The sequence below is a fragment of the Onychomys torridus genome, chromosome 6 (genome assembly GCF_903995425.1).
Source record: "Onychomys torridus chromosome 6, mOncTor1.1, whole genome shotgun sequence".
Classification (NCBI taxonomy): Eukaryota; Metazoa; Chordata; class Mammalia; order Rodentia; family Cricetidae; genus Onychomys; species Onychomys torridus.
Genome location: NC_050448.1, coordinates 121,171,773 through 121,193,867, shown reverse-complemented (window position 1 = coordinate 121,193,867; position 22,095 = coordinate 121,171,773). Strand labels below are relative to the sequence as shown.

Here is a 22,095-nt window from a genome sequence, read left to right as displayed (position 1 = left end):
TCTGGAAGAGTAGCCAGGGCCTTTAACTGCTGAGCCATCACTCCTGCCCTGCTTAATTCCTTAGCTATATGAATACCCCAAGGGTAAGACATTCTTTGAACCAAATACACATGAATAAACTAGTTACAGGTGACTTCTGGCATTAATTTCTCAGTGTAGTGAGTGCCCTGGAGCCACACTGCCTGAGTCTCCCTTGAATAAATTTATTTTTGCTTTTTATTTTTAAATATTTAAAAAATTTAAATGTTGATAGGTGACTGTTTCCCCTGCCCCTACTTTTTAAACACTAAAAAAAAAAAAAAACCCTATTCATTTGTATGTGTCTGGGGAGGAGTGCACATTGAGTGTAGATTGGAGGACAATTGTGGGAACTGGTTCTGTGGGTTCTAGGGATTGAACTCTGGGTTGTCCAGTTTAACAGCTTACTAAACCCACTGGGCTATCTCCTCCACCTATGTAAATTAGTCTTTGTACCTCATTTTCTTCCCTTGGGAAGTTGTAACAATCCCTCTTACCAAATTAAACGTTTGTGAATCTTGTAAAGAACATAGCACAAAGCCTGACCCACAGTAAGGATCTGGTATGTTTTGGCTAGTAACTTGGTATTGAGGAGTGAGGTAGTGGGCACATAGAAATGAATCCAGGAACACTTGAACTCTTGAGAGTTGATTAGGTTGCCGGAGAAGAGCCAGACCAAGCAAAGGGTATAAAGCAGAACATAAAGATGTATGTGAACAGCACAGCTGGGAACTGTAAACCATCTCTTGTAGCTGGATGAAGAGCTGTGTGAGAACATCATAGAAATGGCAGATGTTTCCACCAGACCTATGAGATGGTACAGCATGGGACAAAACCGAAATGTGGCAGGGTGGTTTTTACACAGCATGTGGGGCCTTTGAGACAAGTGGAGATTAGAGCTGGATATACAAGCTTGAGGCAAACCTTCCAGTGTGGGAACCATGAGAGCATTTCCCATGGTGGCAGCATGTCTGAATCTGCCATGAACTGGTGGGAAGAATAACAGACTAGAGTATGCTAGTCTAGGGAAGTTGGAGGAGGACCCAGGGGATAAAGGACCCAGGAAGGAGACAGACTAGAGATTCATTTTGCTTGCTGTACAGAGTATTAACACAGGAGCTGGGCTAAGAAAGCATGCAGCACGGCAGCCAGCCAAAGCATTCGCCTAGCATGGACAAGATGTGGGCTTCACCCCAGCCCACAAAAGAAACAAGATGCTCGGTTAAACTGGAATTTCAGATGAATTTTTAATGTGTCTTATACCACATATACTCAGACTCAAATTTAACTGGACACCTTATGCTCTTCTTTGCTGAATCTGGTAATCTTTCATAGAAGAGCCTATCTTCAGTATATTTAATGAGGAAATAAAAAAATAATCACACTATAAGGCATGTATGGTACGTTAAGTGCAGCTGATAACCAGGGAAGGAAAAGACTTCCCCTAACAACAGAAGTGTATGTGGAAGAGATGATAACGTTCTTGGAAAATGCCTGAAGTCTGCTGAGAGGTCAGGTAGTATAATCTGACTCTGGAGTCAGAGTCCTGAGTGAATCTGCTAGTCTCCATTCACTGGCTGTGTAGCCCTGTCCAGTTCTTCTAGCTCTCTTCATTACAAAATAGGATACTAACATCTACTTTATAGGGCCATTGGAGAGTAGTGTGCACAAGACACCCAAACAGGGGAGGCTCTCCCTACATGCTAATCCCTACTGAGAATTAAAAGGTCACAGGACAAACAGGCTGCTTCTTACAAACACTTGTTAGTGGCATACAATAATAGCAATGCTGACATAAGTAATTTTATTTCCATGATTATCTATTTACACTGTACAGACACTAATGAAGAGCACCCACAAGTTCACAGTACATTACAATATATTTACTTTAAAAATAGATTCCTTTATAAAAGGTCCAAAGAACATTGGCATGTCCATGTGACAAAGCTCTCAAAGCCTGTCACCAATTCTGTGATAGCCAGAATGCTTCCAAGTACTGTCAGTTCACAATCACAGGTCACCATTAGAGCTGTAAATACATACAGGTTTTAAATAAACACTCAGTTCTACAGTGGAAAGTCTTGAGGTGACACTTGTTAGTTCATGAACATAAATACTCTCATGGAGATGTCTGTCATAAGGACCACAACAGCAACACTCCACCCAACGACACATCTCAGGAGCTCAGCAGCCCCGGTGTTCTCGCCACTGCTTCTCTACTTCTTCTTCTTGGCTGCTTCTGGCTCCACTCTTCGAGTTTTAGATGCACGCTCATCTCTGTCATCATCTTCAAGTGGGGAAGAAGAGAGTGTCAATAGTGAGTCTTTAAAAAAAATCAACACAGAAAACTCATTTATTAGCTTTATACCAACAGCTCATCAGCTGTTTGAAAGCTTACCAATAAAAACTAAATACTAATTTTTAGAATCCTGATATTACACTACATATGAAAACAAGCATTTTTTAAAATCTCAGCAATACATTTGTAAATTAACTTCTTAGGGACACGTTAATGTGACAATTTATCTTACTTCACAAAACCCAGCTTTTTCTGAAACAGCTGGTCGGTCCCAAACTTCCCAGTGCACATACTGTATGCATTTAGACGCACACCACACTTCATGAGAACAGAGCAGTTTCCTTCTACAGAACATGCATGGCCTGTTAGCCTCGCTAAGTGGCCACCAGCTGTACTTTTCCTCTCCCAGTCTTCTGATCAACCCACCGGATGTTCCTACGTTAAAAGCACAAGTGAAGGGTCAGAGAATCTCACAGGTGTCTGTTCTAATTCTGGACCACTCCTTCCTAGGCGGTCAGAACATCTTAAGGGCAACAGAGTAAGCAGGCTCCACCTTCACATTAAGGAAAATTTGGATGAGGAAGACTACAGAACCATACAATAAACAGTAGCCCCTCCCCCACTGCTATTGTCTATGGCCTCAGAAAATTTCCATGAATAAAAATGTCAAGCCTGAAAAAGTGGACCTTTTCACTCTATTAAAAAAAAAAAAAATTCAACTATGTGGTTCAATGTACACAGGCTAGCACAGACTAGTTGCTAATTCTTATCTCCCTAAGCAAATGTGTGATTTATTAAACTGGAATTTCAGACAAATTTTTAATGTGTCTTATACCACATATACTCAGACTCTTTGCGGAATCTGGTAGTCTTTCATAGAAGAGGAAATTAATTCCAGCCAGGTGTGGCGGTAGTATGCCTGCAGTCCTAGCACTCCGGGTGCTGAGACAGGAGGACTGCCATGAGTTTGAGGCCAGCCAGCTAGATACAGCAACACCCTGCCCGACCCCAGAAGAATTCCGTGTAGACACACAGCTTCTGACGGCCTTGCTTCCATGGTATCAGGGACCAAACCCATAGCCTTGTGCCTTCCAGACCACCAACCTATACTGAACCCCCTTAGCCTTGACCTTACTCTGCTCTTTCTCCTCTCCCTCCCTTTCTTTCTTTTTCTCTTTTTTCTTCAGACAGGGTTTCTCTGTTTTGCGCCTGTCCTGGAACTCGCTCTGTAGACCAGGATGGCCTCTTTCTTTCTGTGTAGCCTAGACTTGCCTGATTTCATAATTCTCAAGCCTTCCAGGTACTAAGATTACAGACACAAGACTCCATGCCTGGACGAACTTTATTTTCTTGATAAACAACATACCTAAAGTCCAAAAGGTATATATATGGCAACATATAAAATATTTTGATGTCTTAAGACCTTCACATTAAAAAATTAGGGAAACTGCCAAGGTCAAATCACAAATCATGTGACAAAAATCTGTAATCCAGGCTGGGTCCAAATGCCCGACCCTCCTGCTTCCTGAGTGTAGGGATTATTGGTGTGAAGCCACCATATCCATTTCACGTAAACAAACTATGGTTTTTAGCTGGAGCTTAATTATCAAGTTTACCTTGAAATTATTTTCAGAAATAGTAATATAAAAGTTAAAAGCATTTTTTGAAGACTACTATCAAGCTACACTATTAACACACATTAAAAAGGGACATTTCTGCTTTTACTCTGTCATTTAATTCAGGTAAATCTACTGATAAACACTGTAACCACATACTACAATTGGAAAAATGAGTTCCCATGGGATTGGAGCAGGAGAGCTCCTGTCCCCTAGCGTCAAAATGAGGTACTGCCTTAAAAACCAGCCCAGGAACAGCTTTCTGCTTTTTTGTTTGTTTGTTTGTTTGTTTTCTAAACTAACCCTGACATAGCACAGACACACTGATATGAAAATAATTTTCCTGTTACACAACTTGAATCACCCAAGGTAAACAACATTAACTTATCCTGTGTAGTTTTACAATTAAAACAAAAGTTAAATAAAAATCACTTGCTCCATTAGCTGGCTTTTGCAGTTATTTGTTAATAATGCTATGAAAATCCAAGTTTTACTGCTCTGTATTTCATGGTCACTAACCAAACAGCCCTGAAAAACTGAGAAGCAAGGTTGAATCTAAACTTTCTCAGCTCCTCTAAATTCTGGAAGTCAGTGGCAAAAAGAACAAAGGAAGAATATAGGATAGCCAAATAAAAGCAAGGTAGCTGGTTCTGGACAGGAATTTGAATCCCTGAAGTCTATGCAAAAAAGTCTGAGCAGTTAACACGTCTATAACCTCAGTGCTCCCATGGCAATGTGAGAGGGAGAGAGAATGCCCAGCTCAAAGGCCAGCTAGACATAGTATGCACGCATGCATATATACATACATAGCAGAAAGTCTCAAACAAGGCAGAAGACAGGGCTGACACCCAGGGTTACCCTCTGGCCTCCATACTCACACACATACAAAAAGAAAATGACAGACAAATTAGCATGGCAGTCTGCAATGACAAAAAGTCACTTCTCAAAAGGAAACTAGTGGCTGGGGATGTGGCTGAGTTGGTAGAATGCTCATCTAGCATGCACGAAGCTCCATATCTAAGACTGCATAATGTGAATGCAGGATGGCACACACTTTTGATCTCATTTTGGGAGGCAGAGGCAGGAGGATCAGAAGTTCATGGTCATATGGCTACACGCTGAGTTTTAGACCCAATCTCTAAACAGGTGGAAGCATTTATTACAAGATTTAGATTTAGTAACCAATGCTTAAATCCAAACCAACAATTTAAGATTTGACAGCCGTTGTTGGTGCACACCTTTGATTTCAGCACTCAGGATCCTGGGTCCTCATGCCAGTGAGGAAAGCACTTTATGACTGTGCTATTTCCTCAGTCTTAGAACAACCATTGAGTCATATGTTCCAGCTTTAACCCAGAAAAACGTTGGTCTTTGTGTCTTTTCAATTGCTGACATTCACTTTCTGATCATAAGGACAGAATTAGCTATGGAAATGTGGGTGTTATTTGCCATTATTTGAATTTCTGGTAATTGAACCCAAAAGTTAGAAAGAAGATGGTCCTTGATTACTTGCATATAATTTCTGGCCTTTATCATAAAGGGCTAGGGATGTAAGAGCGCTAGACTATGGCAACCTGGATTATCAACACTGGTCCCTTGAGAAGAATGATTACTTCTTAAACTGTGAAAACACGATACAACCAAACCTCAGCTTCATAAGGCACAGATGCTATCTCAAGGTTGAATTTGAACTTAAGCAAATTCTCTCACATCAGACTGTTTCCTCATCTACAAGACAGTGATAATGAACTATGGGTCACTCTTGTGTCAGGCTGTTAATATTAAAATAGGAAACGTGTATGAAGCATTTACTCTGACCTTGGACAAGTTATAAGCTCTCATTCTGTATTTCCCTGTTCTGGTTTTGTAAGACTGCATAAGGATTCCTTATTCAAAAATACTTCTTAATCAAAGTGCTGTATCATAAGAGGTATTAAAATTCACACTTCGTTTAAGATCTTCAAAAAAAGTCTTGACATAGTATATGCCTATAGTCCCTGTGCTGGGTGAAGGCAGGAAGGAGTTCAAGATCATCCTCAGCTACAGCAGGACCCCCCTTCTATTAAATGACTCTCTGTAATGTTGGTCCTTGTGGAAGATCAGAAATCTGTTTAATGAAAAAGGCAAATGGCCTTTAAAATTATAGTCCAAAATGCTGAGCTCAACTCTACAGTCATTCACTCACAATGTGCTACTAACTATGGAACCACACAGAGGACCAGGTCGGGTATTTCATAAGGGAGAGAACATAAGAAGAAATAACCACACACAACTACGATGAATTAGCAGCACTGGCACATCCCAGGTAAAGGAGAATAATTACTATTGGAGTGTACTAGAAATCGATTGCATGTTGGATTTTGTGAGATGAATGGCTTTATCTGCCATGAGTTTAAAACGTTCAGTCTAGACTAAGGTGCAAAGTACATTAAAAGCCAGGAACCCATATGAAAGTGTGCTCCACTCAGGTCTAAATTTCAACATCTTAAAATGCTGAAATGGGCTGGGTGGTGGTGGCGCAGGCCTTTAATCCCAGCATTCGGGAGGCAGAGGCAGGTGGATCTCTGTGAGTTTGAGGCCAGCCTAGTCTCCAAAGTGAGTTCCCAGAAATGGAGCCCTTCAAAAGGATGGTGGTGAGGGGAATGGGTGGGTCACAAAGAAAACGCTAGCTCTCTTCTGTTTGTGGAGGTGTGGGGGCGAGCCAGTTACACAATCAGATAAATTTTAGAAGCTTGAGACACAGAGAAGCAAGGGTAAGAGTTTGCAGGCAGAGATGTCTGTGGTAGTCCAAGAAAGAGGTGAACTCATGAGATTACCAACAAAGGCAAGAAAATCAAACCACGACCACGTCTGTCCCATGCACAGCTGATCACACTCTGCCACCCTCGGTTTTAGCTCTAGGTCACAACTGTCTTAGTAGAAATGACGCCTTCAGCATGTCCAGCTGCAGTTCCAGGCACCTGCCGCCGCTCTAATAAGACACCCTACAAGCACGTAGTACCCTGGAGACTTCCGAGACTACTTCAGGCAGAACACGTTCTTAGATCTTAGTAGAGCAGAAGCTGGGAGTGGTGGCCCAAACCTTTAATCTTCCCACTGAGAGGCAAAGACAGGCTGGCCTCCAAGAACATCCAGGTTACACAGACCTTGTCTCACACAACATAAAACAAAACACCCGAAAGATGGAAATGACTTCTTGTTAGTATCCAAAGTCAAGTCTTCCAATCCACTAGGGTCTAAACTTTGCTCACTGTGCACTGACTCCTTAAAGAAGCTTCAAGGACTGCAATCTTGACAGCATTCTTACCCGATTCCACGGTCTCCTCCCCTTCCGGCAGAAGCCGGGCTTTCTTAGCATTCTGTGGGGCATCATCACCATTATCCTCATAGATGTTCGACCATTTTATAGCCATGTCCAGCTCCGGCGGCGGCGGTTTCTTCTCAGTAGTGTAGGTCTCTGGGGGTGGCACATAGTTGGACTTCCAGACTTTGAATTCCTTTGGAGGCTGTTAAGTAAGCACATGAAGAAGCCCTGTGACGAACCGAGGTTCCTGCCATGGATACGAGCGCATGCACCTCCCTGCCGACTGCTCATCTTTCTGGCTGGCTTCTTTTTAAAAAAATCCTTTAGGCTTAAAAGACACACTTTTTTTCTTCTTCTACCAACATCACAATACTGTTCAGTGAAAAGTCACAGGGCTCCCTATATAAATAAAGCTAATAACTTTTAGTTACCAAAGAAGGATCCAGTCTCAGATCCTACGGCCAGGCTGACCCCTTCAGGAGGCTGCAGCAGAGACACTGTCTTGGCGGCAGCAGCGCAGGCACTTCGGCGTCAAAGGGAAGGGGTCTCGGGGAGAAGCTGCAGCGGGGGGCGGGGAGTCACCACCGTTAGTCGTCGCCCGGCTGGGGGCCCCGAGCGCGGAGGGGCGGGCCCGGGCTGACACCCCCCGGGTTCCCGGGGCCGTGGGGACGCGCGGCATCCCGCGGGCTGAGTGCGTGTGGGGGGCGGACGCCGGGCCCCGGGGCGGCCGCGGGGCCGGGGACCTCACCTCCTCGGGCGCCTTCACCACGTGCCGCTCCCAGTCGATCTGCTTGTTGAGCGGGTTGTAGAGGAAGGCCGGCCGGGTCACGCTGCGGAACAGTTCGTCGGGGCCCGGCAGCCGCTTCTCCGCCGGCTTCCCGCGGCCGCCCGTCGCCGGAGCCGGGGCCGCCTCCTTGCGGCCCCCGTCTTCCGGCTCGCTGTTCTCCTCGCCCGACGAGTCGGAGCTGCTGCTGCTCCCGTAAGCCGCGAAATAGCTCAGGGGGTCCTTCTCCTCTGCTGCCATGACGGCTGCGGGCGACCACCCTCTCGGCCGGAAGCCGGAAGCCGCGACGGGCCCCGCCCCGTCTCTAGACTGGCAAGTGATGCGTTTGCGTCCCCTAGCGGCGGCGCTGCGCACCTACTCCTGGGCGGAGGGAAAGGCTGGAGGCGGGGATCCCACAATCCAGAGCAAGATTACTTTTGCCTTTCCCCAGAGAATCCCAGGATCTGTGCAGTGGCCACAGCCAAACTCTGGGCTGGTAATTATGGCACAGAAAAACCAGGCGGCATAGTGATGCATGCCTATAATCCTAGGTTGAGGTGGGTGGGCTGTTGCAAATTTGAGGGCCAGAGAGGTGTACACAAGGGGCTCCTTGCCCCCTTGTACTATGTAGGAGACACTGTCTCAAAACAAAACAACAGTAAGAACAAGCATGGGGGAGTGGGCACTTCTCACCCCAGCCCTTGGGAGGATAGGGCAGGAAGATTGCCACAAACTAGAGGCCAGTGTGGTAATTTTACCCCCTTCCCCAAAGAAGTTGGTATCATTGTATCTATTTAGATGCCAGTTAAGGATTCCTGGTCAAAGTTGACACAGTCATTAACAACTTGCCATTCTGTCCGACTCTTCTAAACTCTATGGGACAATGCAGTGCGTTTGATAATGGAAGGAGCTAGACTGCCTTGCTCATGTTTATATTCCTAGTATTTATTTTGGTGGCTGTCCATGGACTACATCAATGAATACTGTTGGATTATAATTTATGAGAAAATAGGTCTAAGTGTTTCCAAAATAAGTTCCATCCAAGTACTTAGACTGACAGAGATAAAAATGTTCTCAAAGTACAAAGTGCTGGCGCCCCCAAATCATCCTCAGCGCTGGTGTGGAGGTGCATATTTGGCATCTCAGCCCTGGGGACATGACAGTGAATGCATGAGGACCAGACATCCAAGGCCACTTGTTTAAATAATGAGTCCGAGGCCACCACAGGTTACTGTGAAATTCTGTCTCAAACACCAACCAACCAGGAATGAGAGATAAATGGACAAGTCAAACAACAGAATTTCCAGGAAACTCGAAAGTAGCATCAAGATGCTGGGATGGCAAAGTCCCTTGGACAGGAGATAGAAATCTCTAGCACTACAAATAAGGACTCAAAGAGTTGATTAGCAGGGCTGGTGAGGTGGCTCAGTCGGTAGAGTGCCTGCTGCACAGATACACTCACCGAGTTTGGGTCCTCCACACCCACATAGAAGCTGGATGCAGTGGTTTACATTTGTAACTCTAGGGCATGGGTGAACAGAGCCAGGAGGATGCCAGGATCTGCCAGGCTAGCCAAATGGTGAGCTCCAGGGTGAGCCAGTCGCTGTCTCAAAAAATAAGATGGAGGACAATTGAAGACACCAGACATGGACCTCTGGCCTCCATACACAGGCACACACACGCACACACACAAACATGTACTCACACATATACTACACACAGTTATTTAATAAACAAGTGAGAAATGTAAACAAAACTAAAAAGTCAGATTTAAAACAAAACAAAGAGCCAACCTAACTTAGTAACTGCCACCACCCTGGTCTGTTTGACTCTTCAAGTACTATGCCAAGGATGAGTCTCTTCATGGAACACCTTGAAAAGCCTGAGGAGCTGAAAGCAGCCTGAGACTGCTCTGTTCTTTATGCCCCCAAAATAGACATTCTAGAAAAGGTCAACGCTTGCTAGGGCTGGGATGGAGGAGAGACTGAACAGATGCACCAGGAAAGATTTTTTTAAAGCAGTGAAATTAACTATTTGGTTATGACACCTTTAGGGTAGATTTGTAACACTTATTTCTAAAAACTTGCAACTTATAAAATGAAGGGAAGACTCAAATATGGACTTTGGTTAATAGCAATGTATCAAATTGGTTCACTAACTTTAACAAGTTATCACATCAATAAAAGAAGTTTGGAAAACAGGGAGGAAGAGGTATTTAATAAATTATTTTGCTCAATTTTTCTGTTGAACCTACCACTGTACAAAAAGCATACTTTTTAAAAAAGCAATAAAAAAGTGAATGCGGAGGTATGATTTGTATATTGTGTTAATCTGGTATTCCTGAAAAGTACCATTTTACTACTGTATCCATTAACTTCGTAACAAATTATATCCTACTGAGTCACTGTCATCTTCTCAATTTATGTCCCCTCTTCCTCCTCTTCCTCCACGCCCCCTTCACCACTTCCGGAGACAGTCTAGACAATGGACCCTGAATGACCTTGAACTCACTGTGTAACCTCAAACTTACGACACTCCTGCACCCAAGAATCGTAGCATGTACACACATTTGGCTTTGAAATACTGTTTTCTACTTTAAAAACCAGTATTAAGAAAGGGTTAGACATTTGAAAACCAGACATTTTGAGTTTTTGACTCTGAAACATCACTACCTTAAAAAAATTTTTATTGTTAATAGCAACTTCCAATTTCTTAATTTTTAAATAGAAATATATAGAAGATGGATGTCAGGAAATATGTAAAATTATAATTTAAATGAAAACAACCAGCATTTTTTAAATGTGTAAAGTTAGTAAAACTTTGTAATACAATAAAAACAGATATAGCTAGTGGCTGCTTGATGAAAATATTAAAAACAAAATTATCACACATTCCAAAATCAATTGTCCCAGTTACTTTATCCATATAGCAGTGTTCATTGAAAAAGATTGAAAGGCTTAGAGGACATATTTTTAATCAGTTACAAGTAATATTAATTAATTAAAAGTAGCATCCTGTTGTGATAACATTCCTTTTTTTTTTCTCTGTGTATCCCTGGCTGTCCTGGAACTCCCTCTATAGACCAGGCTAGCCTTGAACTCAGACATCTGCCTGCCTTTGGCTCCCAAGTGCTGGGATTAAAGGCATGCACCATCTCGGCTTGGGACAATATTCTTTAGGGACAACAACGGTGACACAAAGACTGTGGATTCCAGACAGTCACACCAATTGGCAAGAGCAGTCCAGAGTGACTTTTGGCCAACTGAGGTCACAGGTGGCTCAATGCCATCAGGCGTTTCTTTAGAACCAAAGCCTTCTCAGAACCAAGGAGAGGGAGATTCTCCTTAGCAGTTTGGCAGCTTTCCCTCGGCCCGGCTTTACTGCGCGGCAGAACAGCTTCCTGATGAAATGTACTGCCACATCACTGGGAAATAATCTGACTGAGACTGTAGCATAAATGTGCTAAGAAACATATTCTCAGCCCATGAGTTGATTTCTCAAATTGAGAAGTATTCTGATAAAATTAGTCATAACATAAAAAGTTCAAAATACTAAACATCTAAAAATAACAGAAGACAATATGGAAAACTACACACCCATGATTTACATCCAGCTACCCTAGAGTGTGTCCTTTACTCTAACAGATCCTATTTACAGAGAATGTGTACACTGTGATTTCAAGGACACATATCGGATGTGAGTGAACTGTTACAGTGGTTTTTATAAAAAGATCCTATCATTTACAACATTTTCCATCACTATGAAAAAAGACTAGGCAGTGATGTGTCACTGGCGGGAAAGAGCACGTGATCGTAAGGGGAGAAAGATTTCACTTGAGTTTCCACAAGATCCTCCTTCCAAGCGCAGATCTGGGGGCAAAGGGGGGGCCCCAGGGTCCCCAGGTCGAGGAAGGGTGGTTGAGGAGAAGCTGCTGTTCTCAGTTCTGCCAACTTCCAGGACTGGCAAATTCAGAGATGACTCGGTAGAGAAGAAGGGAGTGGTACTGGATTCCCCTTCCGGATGGTACATGGCAGTGGACGCTCTCTGTTTTTCAGAGAAGTTACTCTCATCTGAGTTGGACCTAGAAAGGTTGTTGGTGGCCCCAGCTGCAAAGGGCTCACAGCTGCTGCATTTTAGGCCTACAACAGAACATGTAGAAGCAATGAGAAAGGGACCAGAAAAGGGGCGCCCCTCCCACCTTGTAACTTCTCAAGGACTGTGAGCTAGTCACAACACAACCACAATTTGTTGTGTGAGACAGGTCTCCTGTAGCCTAGACTGGCCTAGAACCCACTAGGTAGCCCAGGCTGGCTCCTGCCACCACCTCCTCGGCACTAGGATTTCAGTTACAGTTCACAAATGCTGTCATCACAATCCACTTCCAGCCTCACTTGCTTTTCTAACAAGAATACTCCAATTTACATATTCAAGCTACGAACACCATCTCAAAGCAGCTAACTAAATGCACATTGTTCACATTCAATGATTACTTGCATAGTTAATGGCTGAAGGATGGTGGTGGGGTAGGAGGCTGAGAGATGGTTCAAATGTTAAGAGCACTGGTTGGCCTTCTAGAAGACCGATTCAGTTCCCACCATCTACATGGTGGCTCACAACCATTTGTAACTCCAGTTCCAGGGGATCTGATTTCTGGCACCAGGCACATAAATGCAGGCAAACAGCTCAGACATATAAAAACAAATCCTTTAAAAAAAAAAGCAGCTCCTATAATTTTTCATAGTGACTTTCATAGCTGTTTTTGATTCCTGTTGAGAGGGTTTCCTCATGTAGTGTAGGCTAGCTCTGCATTTGTAAGCAGCCCAGGAAGACCTGAAACTCTGATTCTTCCTACTTCAGCCTCCTGCCATCTAATAAACATTCATTAGCATCTACAAACACATTATTACTTGATAAAAATAAAATGTAGTCAGGCATATACTCCAATCTTACAAGCCAATCAATGGCAATCAGTGGTTCTTGGGTACCAGGGTATTAGAACTGAAGAGATTCAATGGTCTCCTGAGACACTCGCTGTTACTATTAGGGTTGAGAAAACAGGCACTGAACAGGAGAGCCATGTAACATTCCAGGACTGCCATGCAGAGTGGGGACTACAGGTAGACAGAGACTGTCTTATTCCTACCACAGAATTCTATCATGTCCTACGGTCTACTGGAACATTAGCCCCAGGGCAGGAGAACACAAGCACGATCTGTTACACTTAGCACACAGTCAATGGAGCTGTCTACAGGCACAGGAACCCCTGGGTTGACAATTATAGGTAAACCCAATGGAGTCTAAAAGTGAATCTGCATGCCAACTTTTCTGCTGAAAGTTTCAATATTAGATACAACCCTTCCTCCATCTCTGTCTCTCCCACTGGTTTTTTGAGACAAGGTCTTAGAGAGTAGCACAGGTTGGCCTCAAAAATCACAGTCCTTCTGCCTAAGCGTCCCAGGCGTATACCACCAAACCTGACTCAGACACTGTTTATAAAGCTCATGAAGGGGAGACATAAGGAAGACATCCAGATTTGAGTTCCTTATGGGCAGTTCCTTAAATGACTCACCTCTCTATCATCAATGTCAAGAGCAACAGGCACAGTAACAGCCGAAGCTTACGTGTGTGTGTGTGTGTGTGTGTGTGTGTGTGTGTAAAAACTCAGTGTTCTAGAGAAATAGGGCAGGGGTGGGAGGAGCATCTTGAAGATTTCAACTGAGCAGACAGTCCTATACAGCATCCCATCAGAGTGCCCTGGGCTGAGTGTGAAATGGGAGGTGACTTGCTCCTTTCTTGCCAGTCTCAGGTCCCATGCCTCTCACAAACTGACTGGTTCTAGGTTTAGATTCACGTATATTTTATGCATGACTCTTATAAGTATGTGCCAATTACTGCTTTTGACCAACTGGTGGGAGAAATCACCAAGAAAAGCTCAGCTAAACTTAAAATTCATCATCTATAGATCGTTTGGTTGTTACGTCAGGGTCTCTGCTGTGGAATAATCCATTGGTACACTGTGAAGATTTGTTGCTGTGATTGGTTTAATAAATAAATTGACTAGCCAACAGCCAGGTTAAGGTTAGGCAGGAGAGCCAGACTAAGAGAATGCTTGGAGGAAGAAGCAGAGGGAACAGGAGATGAATGAGCCATGCTAATAAAAAGTTACCGCCACGTGGCATGGCATAAATAGAAATACAGGTTAATTTAAATGTAAGAGTTAGCTAGTAGTAAGCCTGAGCTATTGGCTGAGCATTTATAAGTAATATTAAGCCTCTGTGCTGGTTATTTGGGACCAGGTGGTTGGGGCAGGAAAACTCTGCATACAGGTTTCATTCTACATACCAGGCTGACCTGGAACTCACAATGTAACCCAGGTTGGCTTTGAACTTTTGGCAAACCTCCTGCCTTGGCTTTCTAAGTTTAGGAATACAGGCATAAGCCACATAGCTCCTTTTCTTAAAATGTAATATAACCGTGTTTTCTGAGCTTATTTATGAATGGATTAAGTTTATGACATAGTTTAGAAATAAACTTCTACAAACACTACTGTTAAGTGAATACAAATACAGCCAACTGGGTTTATATAACTTTTGTAACATGATAATGTATCTGGCAAGAAATATAAATTGAATATAATTCTGAGCTTTAAGCCTTTGGAAAGAAAAGGTCACCTGTGTCTTTTGAAAAGTGCTGTTAATTCTTTGCTGTACAGCATTAGTTACCTTTGAGATGCTCCAGTTTTATATTCCGTAGCTTTAGCACTTCATCTGTTATCTTCTGAATCAGGAAGTTCTGTGTTTTCTCCCTGCGAATGGATTCCACAAGAGTGTCCAGTCCCTTAGGGTTTTCCTGTAAGTAGTCTAACAACTTCCCAGCTCTTTTTCTACTTGAAGTTCGGCAAGAAATTTCCTCCGTGTCTTCTCTACTGAGTATTTTTTTTGCACGTAGATGATCAAAATGTCTCTCAGCTATGATTTTCTCACACAGGTAAACACGTAAATTTTCTAAAGCCTGAGAGACAAAAGAAAACATGCTTCAACATTATTTTGTAACACGCAGGAAAATCACAGAGGTGACCGGTTATTAGTTAGGAATCTTAACTAGTATGAGGCAATGTTCTGAAGTCAGGAGGGTAGGGCCCTTTAAAATGCATGCTAAGTAAGATGATGTCTAGGTGGACACAAGTGGGTCCCACACAGTCCTCACAAACTCTGCCTGGTTCTATTCCATCTTTCATAACCCCTGAAAACTAAGACCCAGTAATGGGAAGAAGGTCTGCAGAAACAGGAAGTCTGCAGATGGTCACCTAGTTCAGGGTTAAAACAAAACAAAACAAAAACTTCTTTATATTCTAGTAACTATCAAGTAATAACTTCAGAATTAGTAGAGGACAACCTGGTGTGGAGCCTCACAATTTGCAATTTTCTAGTGTTTGTTATTAATTATTACATCACTTCAGTATGAATCCATTAAAAACACACAAAGCCCAAATCCCTGAAAGGCCCTATGTCTCCGCTTTGAGGTCAGTTAGAAAAGCTATACAACTCACTGAGTTAGTCTTTGTGGAAGGGAGGAGAAAGGGATGTAAAGAGAGGATCAAGAAATAGGAGGGAGTGCTGGGAAAAATCAAGAAAGAGGCGACTGGAGGAAAGCCCAGATTAAGGGAAGCGAGTTCAGGCTCGTCTTTATTTATGTTTTTAACTTCAGTCTTCATTCGTTTTAACTGAAACATAAAAACAAAAAAGTGCATGTATCAGTACGGTAGCATGTAATTAATGCTCATGCACACACCGTGGAATGTTTAAATCAGGTCCACATTTGTCATAACAAATGGGGAGGATAATCTGACACATGGCCCTGGGCAAGTCATTTAACTCCCCTGTTTCCGCATGTGACGTGACGGTTCAGAGGAATAAATTAATATATGCAAAGTGCTCAGAAATTGCATGGGACATAGTAGGTGATTGGTCCTGTTAGGGACAATGATAGTGGTGATTAATTTGACTGACATTTTAATGAGTTAACAAGGCAGTGGAAGATTTCAGCAGAGCCTGGTTAGAAAATAATGGCAGGAAAGTTGTCTCAGTGACGGTTTCTTACAGGTTTTTGTCTACTGAATCCCCCCCACACTTACTTACCCACACAGCAAACTTTGTATGTCTAAGTTCCTAGCACAGATACAAAAGGATGAACGAGATTTTCACACTGTATACAAAGGGTTCCTGGGCAATATAATTGTAACAGCCTGTGATACAGCTACAAAGAGACAGACCCTGGATCAAGAGCAAGGAGAGCACAGGTGGGCAGCTACCTCTAGGCTCTGGGAAATTTCCTGAGTCATGAGACCTGCAGTGGGAAGATGCATCTGAGGGTGGTAAGGAATGAAGCTGGGAAGGCAAACTGGAGTTAGATCATGGAAGACTTTTATATCATGCTGAGGACTGTTTCTTGTAAGTCAGAGGAAGAGTCATCAAATGTGTATAAATAAAAAGCAATAGGGAAACCCTTAGAAAGGGCGGGGAACCAAAATCGGGTCAAAGGAAACAATTAGAAAATTGTAACAATGACAGTACAGAAAGCATTTTGAACATACTGTGGGTGTGGAATGAAAGATTTTATTTAAAAGATGAACTTGAAAAACTTTTCCTATGGTCATTTTTATCATGTATGCTGGCAAGTCACAAATTTATGTCTGTTTTCCACTTTGACATCTCAAGGCACTTCAAATTCAACATGTGAAAGCTAAGTTTATCTTCCTTATCATTTTTCTAGTCTCAACTCATTTGGAATTACTACCATCCAATCAACCCCAATTCTTCTCCTTCCCTCCTGCCAATCACCATCACTTCAGCACTACTGCTGACACTCAGGTCCTTATATCCTGTACGGACCGATAACAGAAAAGTAACATTTTCTAATTCCCCCTTCTTTCTCAATTCTCTCTGTCATACATCTCCTAGACTTTTTACAAATTTGCAGGAGAAAACAGAACTTTGAACTGTTATATACATTACAGCAGCACTGTGTTCTGCCTATGACTTCCTGGGTACTCCTGAACCAAGCACAACAGTTAAGGAGTTGAGAGCCCTGGGACTGGAAAGACAGCTGTGGTGAAGAGCACTTGTTCTTGCTGAAGACCTGGGTTTGCTTCCAAGCATCCACACGGAGGCTTACAATGATCCACAACTCTAGTTCCAGGGGATCTGACACAGAGGTCTGTCTTCTGACCTCTGTAGACACCAGGGACAAACATGGTATATAAACATTCACGCAGTCAAAACAGCCATATTAAAAAAAAAATCTAAGAAATAATTAAGAAGAGCATGGCTCTGGAACGAGATAAACTTTTAAAATCCTGAATCTGCAACACACTTTGATAGGTGGTACAAATGACCTAACCACTGTATCTTCAGGATCTTCCTCGACAATATACGAATGAAGAACTAAACCCATCTAGGAAGACTAACTGGGATGGTGTGTCCAATATCTGTGTGTGTGTTTTTTGTTTTGTTTTTGGAGACAGGGTTTCCCTGTGTATCCCTAGCTGTCCTATAACTCACAGAGATCAGCTTGCCTCTGCCTCCTGAGTTCAGCCTAGTCTCTTATATACAGTAAAAGTTCAACGACCAGTGACTATTGGATCGTGGCAGGCAAGATTCTTGATAGTATGGTTCTGGCCTATCTCTCCAGCTTAAGTCTGCAATACTCTACCCAGGACTTTTGCTCCACCTACAATTGAGGACTGCCACTGTTTTATGCTGTTACCTGTCTGATTTTCTCTCTTCACACCTTGAGCTCCTCCTCATCTTTTAAGACTGAGGTCACTGGTCATCTCTAGAGAGCCTTACCTTAACATCCAGGATGAGCCAGACCCAGCTGTCTTGCAGCCCCAGATTCCTACTTCTTTCTCTCATCTCCCAACCCATCAGCAGCCATTCCTACTGAATCTCAGCACTCTCCCCGAGTCACCAGTGACTGCCCCTGTTGACAGAGCTTTCCACCCTCATTTTACTTGGCTTCTCAGAGCAGGACACAGCTGCTAACCCTTCCTCCAGACACAAGCTCCTTGCCAAACAAGTATGACACTGTCCCGATTTTGTTTTGATGTCTGTGAAACTTCTCTCTGCACCTCTCATCCCCTCTCTGGGGTCCTGCTACATGGCCCACTTGGCCTCGAACTTGTGATCCTTCTGCTTAGCCTCCAAATGACTAGGACCACAGGACAGCACCTGAAAACTTCTCTTTACAGGGTCTCAAACACCTCATCTGCTAGTTCTCAAGTTTTTCAGCATCATGCTTACATTTCTACTTTAGAGCTACTCCTAATCTTCAGACCTACTCTTCCTCAATTTCAGTTTACCACCAAGTCCCATCATTTCTTAAAATGCTCCTTGAACTCCTGCCTTCACCCTGATCCAAACCTTCATCACCTCTCAGTACATAGTCAAGTCTTTTCACAGCCTTTTCCACTTTTACTCATCTTCTAGGGCCCTAGAAAAGGCAGAAAGATCTTTAAAAGTCAAACAAACAAAAATCCTAGTGATTCCTTAGCAAGCGTGTACCAGCAGAAAAGAACAAGTCCTTGATGAGTTTACTCAGTCTACCTTCCTCATTTCATCTTCTTACCCTCTGCCTTCCTTCGACATTCTGAACTTACAAAAAGGTCTTGACTGGCTTAGGTCCCTTCAGATTCTTTTCTCCCTCAACTGTTCTTCCCCAGCTCTGTCAGAACCACCAGGAACCAATTTCAGGCACATCTGACCATCCTATCCAAAGCACAATGCCCTGGTACAAAGTACTGACCAAATTTGTAATTGTATGATCATATGAATGATATTGTATTTTTCATCTTTTTTGTTTGTTTGTTTTTTGAGCTGAGAATCGAACCCAGGGCCTTGTGCTTGCTAGGCAAGCACTCTATCTACCACTGAGCTAAATCCCCAACCCCGTATTTTTCAGCGTTAATGACCTATATATTTGGAGCAGGTAAGAAGCAGGAATGTTCTGTTTAATGCTGTAGACATTACACTCCAGAGTGCAGTGCTTTGGATGAATGAAAAAGTCATTACAATATTTTGAAATATCATTGTATGGCTATTTCCCTTCATTCCAGAAATTGAGCTATTTTAAAAACAGGATTTTTTGTTGGTTCTTAACTGTTAAAACCAAATAACATGATCAACTTCAGAGTACCATGGAATCTCTATTTGTTAAAATGAACCAAAAAAGGACATATTGAATACACAGATGAAAAGGGGGAGGAGCATCAAAGACACAGGTGTGGCCTGGGGGATCAGCAGGAGGACAATGCTTCCCACTAGTGTGAGGAGAACACGTACCAAGACCTCGGGGGTTGTCTGAAACCTCATGGTACCAAGCCCATACCCAAACTCTCTGCCATAAAAACTAATCCAACAATCAAGACAGCTAAAGGGCTAACAGGCAGGTAACACACACAGTGTGACACACTGGGGAAAGATGCAGTGGGGTGGTGGTACGAGATTGTATCATGTTAATTAGACTTCTCAAATTCCTGTTATTTTTGGACCACAGCTGACTACAGATAACAGAAGCCACAGAAAGCAAACCCTGCAAACAGACAGCCTCATGTAAACAACTTCCTACCAATTATCAAGACAGACAATACAGAAGGAACACCAAACAGTTTTGGAGGAAGGATAATGAGAAGTTAAATTTTTGAAAATATAAGAATAACTTGTGCAACACTGAAACTTGATTCCTAGTAAACACTTGGAAATAAAGGTCTGGAGTAGAGAAAACAGGAAGTTCAAGTTATATGGATGAATTTTTAAGCTTATCATAAACAGCTTTCACAATAGGCTAAATACCTGAGAAACAATCGTTGCTATAGACACCTTGAAGCTCATCTATAGTTTCTCTACAGTTAAGAACATCTGATACAGGTCTGAACTGGAACTTCTGGGGTGGGTAACATCAGTGACCCACCTGGAGCAGTAACAAAGTCTGGATCACTCTTCTCCTCTGTAGCTATAGGCAGGTCTTGTCCTGCTTTGCCAGCTATAAAATGGAAAGCAGTTCTCTTCCTTATTGTTTTTATTTTAAGGATTGTAAGAAAATTCAAAAACTGTGTGAAACAGAACTGGGAGCATAGCCACCATACTTTAAGTGTAGGGTTTACTGGCATCTTAAGTAAGACTACAGTAGTTATTAAAGATCTAGTCTCAAGTAGAATGTAAAGCTTTCCATAGTAAGTGCCCTACCAACTCCACTGAACAAGGAAACCACAGCACAAATCCCAGTCATACCGTTTCCTTCTGGTAGTGAGCTATGCTAATTTTAATTACGGGTGCAGTGCAATAAACCTTACAAGGGATGGTGTTAAAAAAAAAAAAAAAGGATCTGAAGCAGAGGGATATCTTCAACAACGTGCTGTCAAGTCTGCAAAGACTTTCAATAGCACTATGGTGCTAAGGACGAACTACTGTTTTTAATGTGAATTCATGTATATTATCTAAATGGTGCTTATCTGACATTTTTTTTTCCTGGAAAAACACGTAGCTAAAGGAAAAGAAAACCGAAGCATGTAGTGCCTCAAGTCATTTTTCTCAAATATTAAGGTGTATGTGCAGTTCTGCGTGGTCTAAGCAGAGGAGCGCAATTTAGCTAATAGCTAATAACTGAGTATTTTCAACGTTTACCTGGGCATAAGTCTCGCTAGACGTACGCACACCCCCCTTCATTTAAATATGTGGGCGTCTCATTACTCGGGGAATTCCAGGCAGTGCTTTCAGCTGGCCAGCTTTCCGCAGCCCCCTGGACAGACGGGTTTCACCCATCTGCTCTATTGCCTGGGGACCCCTGCCTGGTCCAGCGTCTGCTCTGGACAGAGCTCCGGCGGCCCAGCCTAGCAGCTCCCGCGGGGTGAGGTGGGGTGGGGGGATCAGCAGGATGGAGAGCCGTCAGCGAGAAGCGGATGGCAAAGAACCACCCAAGCCGGCGCCGACGGGCTTCACTGTGGACTCGCAGGGCGCTGGCGGGTCACTTCCCGCCCGCTCCCGGGATGCAGGCAGGTCGTGCTGTGCCCCGACCTTGCGTTCTTCCGACCTGAAGTTCCTGGTCGCTCGGCTCCGGGTTTCCGCTTTCCTCCGCCCCCGCCCGCCCGCCCGCCCCGCTGCGCCCAGCCCGGCCGAGCTACTCACGTCCTTCTTCACTTCAGTAAGGTCCTCCTCGGTTAGGGACGGCGCAGGAGCCTCCATGGCCGAGGCCCGGATGGCGTCCTTCCGGCCCGCGCCGGCCCGGCCAGGCTGAAGGATCCGGTCTCCGGGAACCAGGCAGTAACTTTGGGAGACCAGGAACAGGTCCGGGGGAACGGCCGGCTCCCGGAACGCAGAGGCGGGGCTCTCAGCGCCCCACTTCCGGCTCCGCCCCTGAGGCCTGAGGTGCCACTCCCCGCACTCCTCAAAGTCCCTAGGCTACAAGGCCTTGCTCAGGCACCACCCTTCAGCGAGGCGGGTCTACGATCAAGCCCCGCCCCACACGTGGACTAGCCAATCCGTGCTAGCCCGCGGTTCTCCCGGTCCCTTCTTCCGGCGTGGCTTCGCCTACAGAGGCCTCTCTAACCACGCCCACTTATATTTGCATACGGTTTCGGATTGGTCTCCCAAGAAGGACTCGTTTCCGTGGGCGGGGCCTTGGCCGCTCAGTTTAGCGGGATCTCCCCGCCCTCGCAGACTCCTCATTTGGGTGGAGTGTGGGCTGAGTTGGCTTTGGCTTGCTTCTCTTTTCCAGATGTTGCGGAAAGATTTCCTGTTGTTGTGCTGGTCCAGGTTTTACAATTGCTTGATCGTACACAGACGCTTACAGCTATACAAAGTCTACACGCACACACAGTGTAACTCTAGTATTGAAATGTTTGAGGGCCTAGTCCGGGGGCCCATAGCCACCCACGACCTAGCATCAGGAAGACAGGAGCAAGAGGATCATGAGAACAGAAAAACAAAACAAAACAAAATAAGTAAATAAATAACAAAAAGTGTTAACATTAAAAACACGTGCAATCCCACCATTTTAGCACCTAAAGCAACGTTTAGGTATTCTTAAATCACTGTTCGTT

At 43.9% G+C, this 22,095-nt stretch overlaps 2 protein-coding genes across 2 annotated transcripts; both read right to left on the bottom strand.

Annotated features, from left to right (window-relative positions):
• Positions 1-1,805: 1,805 nt before the first annotated feature.
• On the bottom strand, positions 1,806-8,324 carry C6H1orf52 (chromosome 6 C1orf52 homolog). Its single transcript, XM_036191259.1, has 3 exons — positions 7,986-8,324; positions 7,241-7,439; positions 1,806-2,305 (listed from the first exon to the last, which is right to left on the bottom strand). The coding sequence occupies exons 1-3, from the start codon at positions 8,259-8,261 to the stop codon at positions 2,235-2,237; spliced, it is 546 nt and encodes a 181-aa protein (XP_036047152.1). The 5' UTR covers positions 8,262-8,324; the 3' UTR covers positions 1,806-2,234.
• A 2,780-nt stretch (positions 8,325-11,104) lies between these two features.
• On the bottom strand, positions 11,105-21,449 carry Bcl10 (BCL10 immune signaling adaptor). The gene is made up of 3 exons (XM_036189267.1): positions 21,182-21,449; positions 14,723-15,011; positions 11,105-12,139 (listed from the first exon to the last, which is right to left on the bottom strand). The coding sequence occupies exons 1-3, from the start codon at positions 21,236-21,238 to the stop codon at positions 11,787-11,789; spliced, it is 699 nt and encodes a 232-aa protein (XP_036045160.1). The 5' UTR covers positions 21,239-21,449; the 3' UTR covers positions 11,105-11,786.
• Between the last annotated feature and the right edge of the window lie 646 nt (positions 21,450-22,095).

Bases quoted from the DNA above. Each gene is read 5' to 3' on its own strand.
- C6H1orf52 (XM_036191259.1), bottom strand. From the start codon at position 8,261: ATGGCAGCAGAGGAGAAGGACCCCCTGAGCTATTTCGCGGCTTACGGG. The intron at 7,440-7,985 runs GTGAGGTCCCCG...CTTACTTAACAG, and splicing joins TGGTGAAGGCGCCCGAGGAG to CCTCCAAAGGAATTCAAAGT. The intron at 2,306-7,240 runs GTAAGAATGCTG...CCCCACTTGAAG, and splicing joins GGAGGAGACCGTGGAATCGG to ATGATGACAGAGATGAGCGT.
- Bcl10 (XM_036189267.1), bottom strand. From the start codon at position 21,238: ATGGAGGCTCCTGCGCCGTCCCTAACCGAGGAGGACCTTACTGAAGTG. The intron at 15,012-21,181 runs GTGAGTAGCTCG...TTTGTCTCTCAG, and splicing joins TTACTGAAGTGAAGAAGGAC to GCTTTAGAAAATTTACGTGT. The intron at 12,140-14,722 runs GTAACTAATGCT...GTTCTGTTGTAG, and splicing joins AAAACTGGAGCATCTCAAAG to GCCTAAAATGCAGCAGCTGT.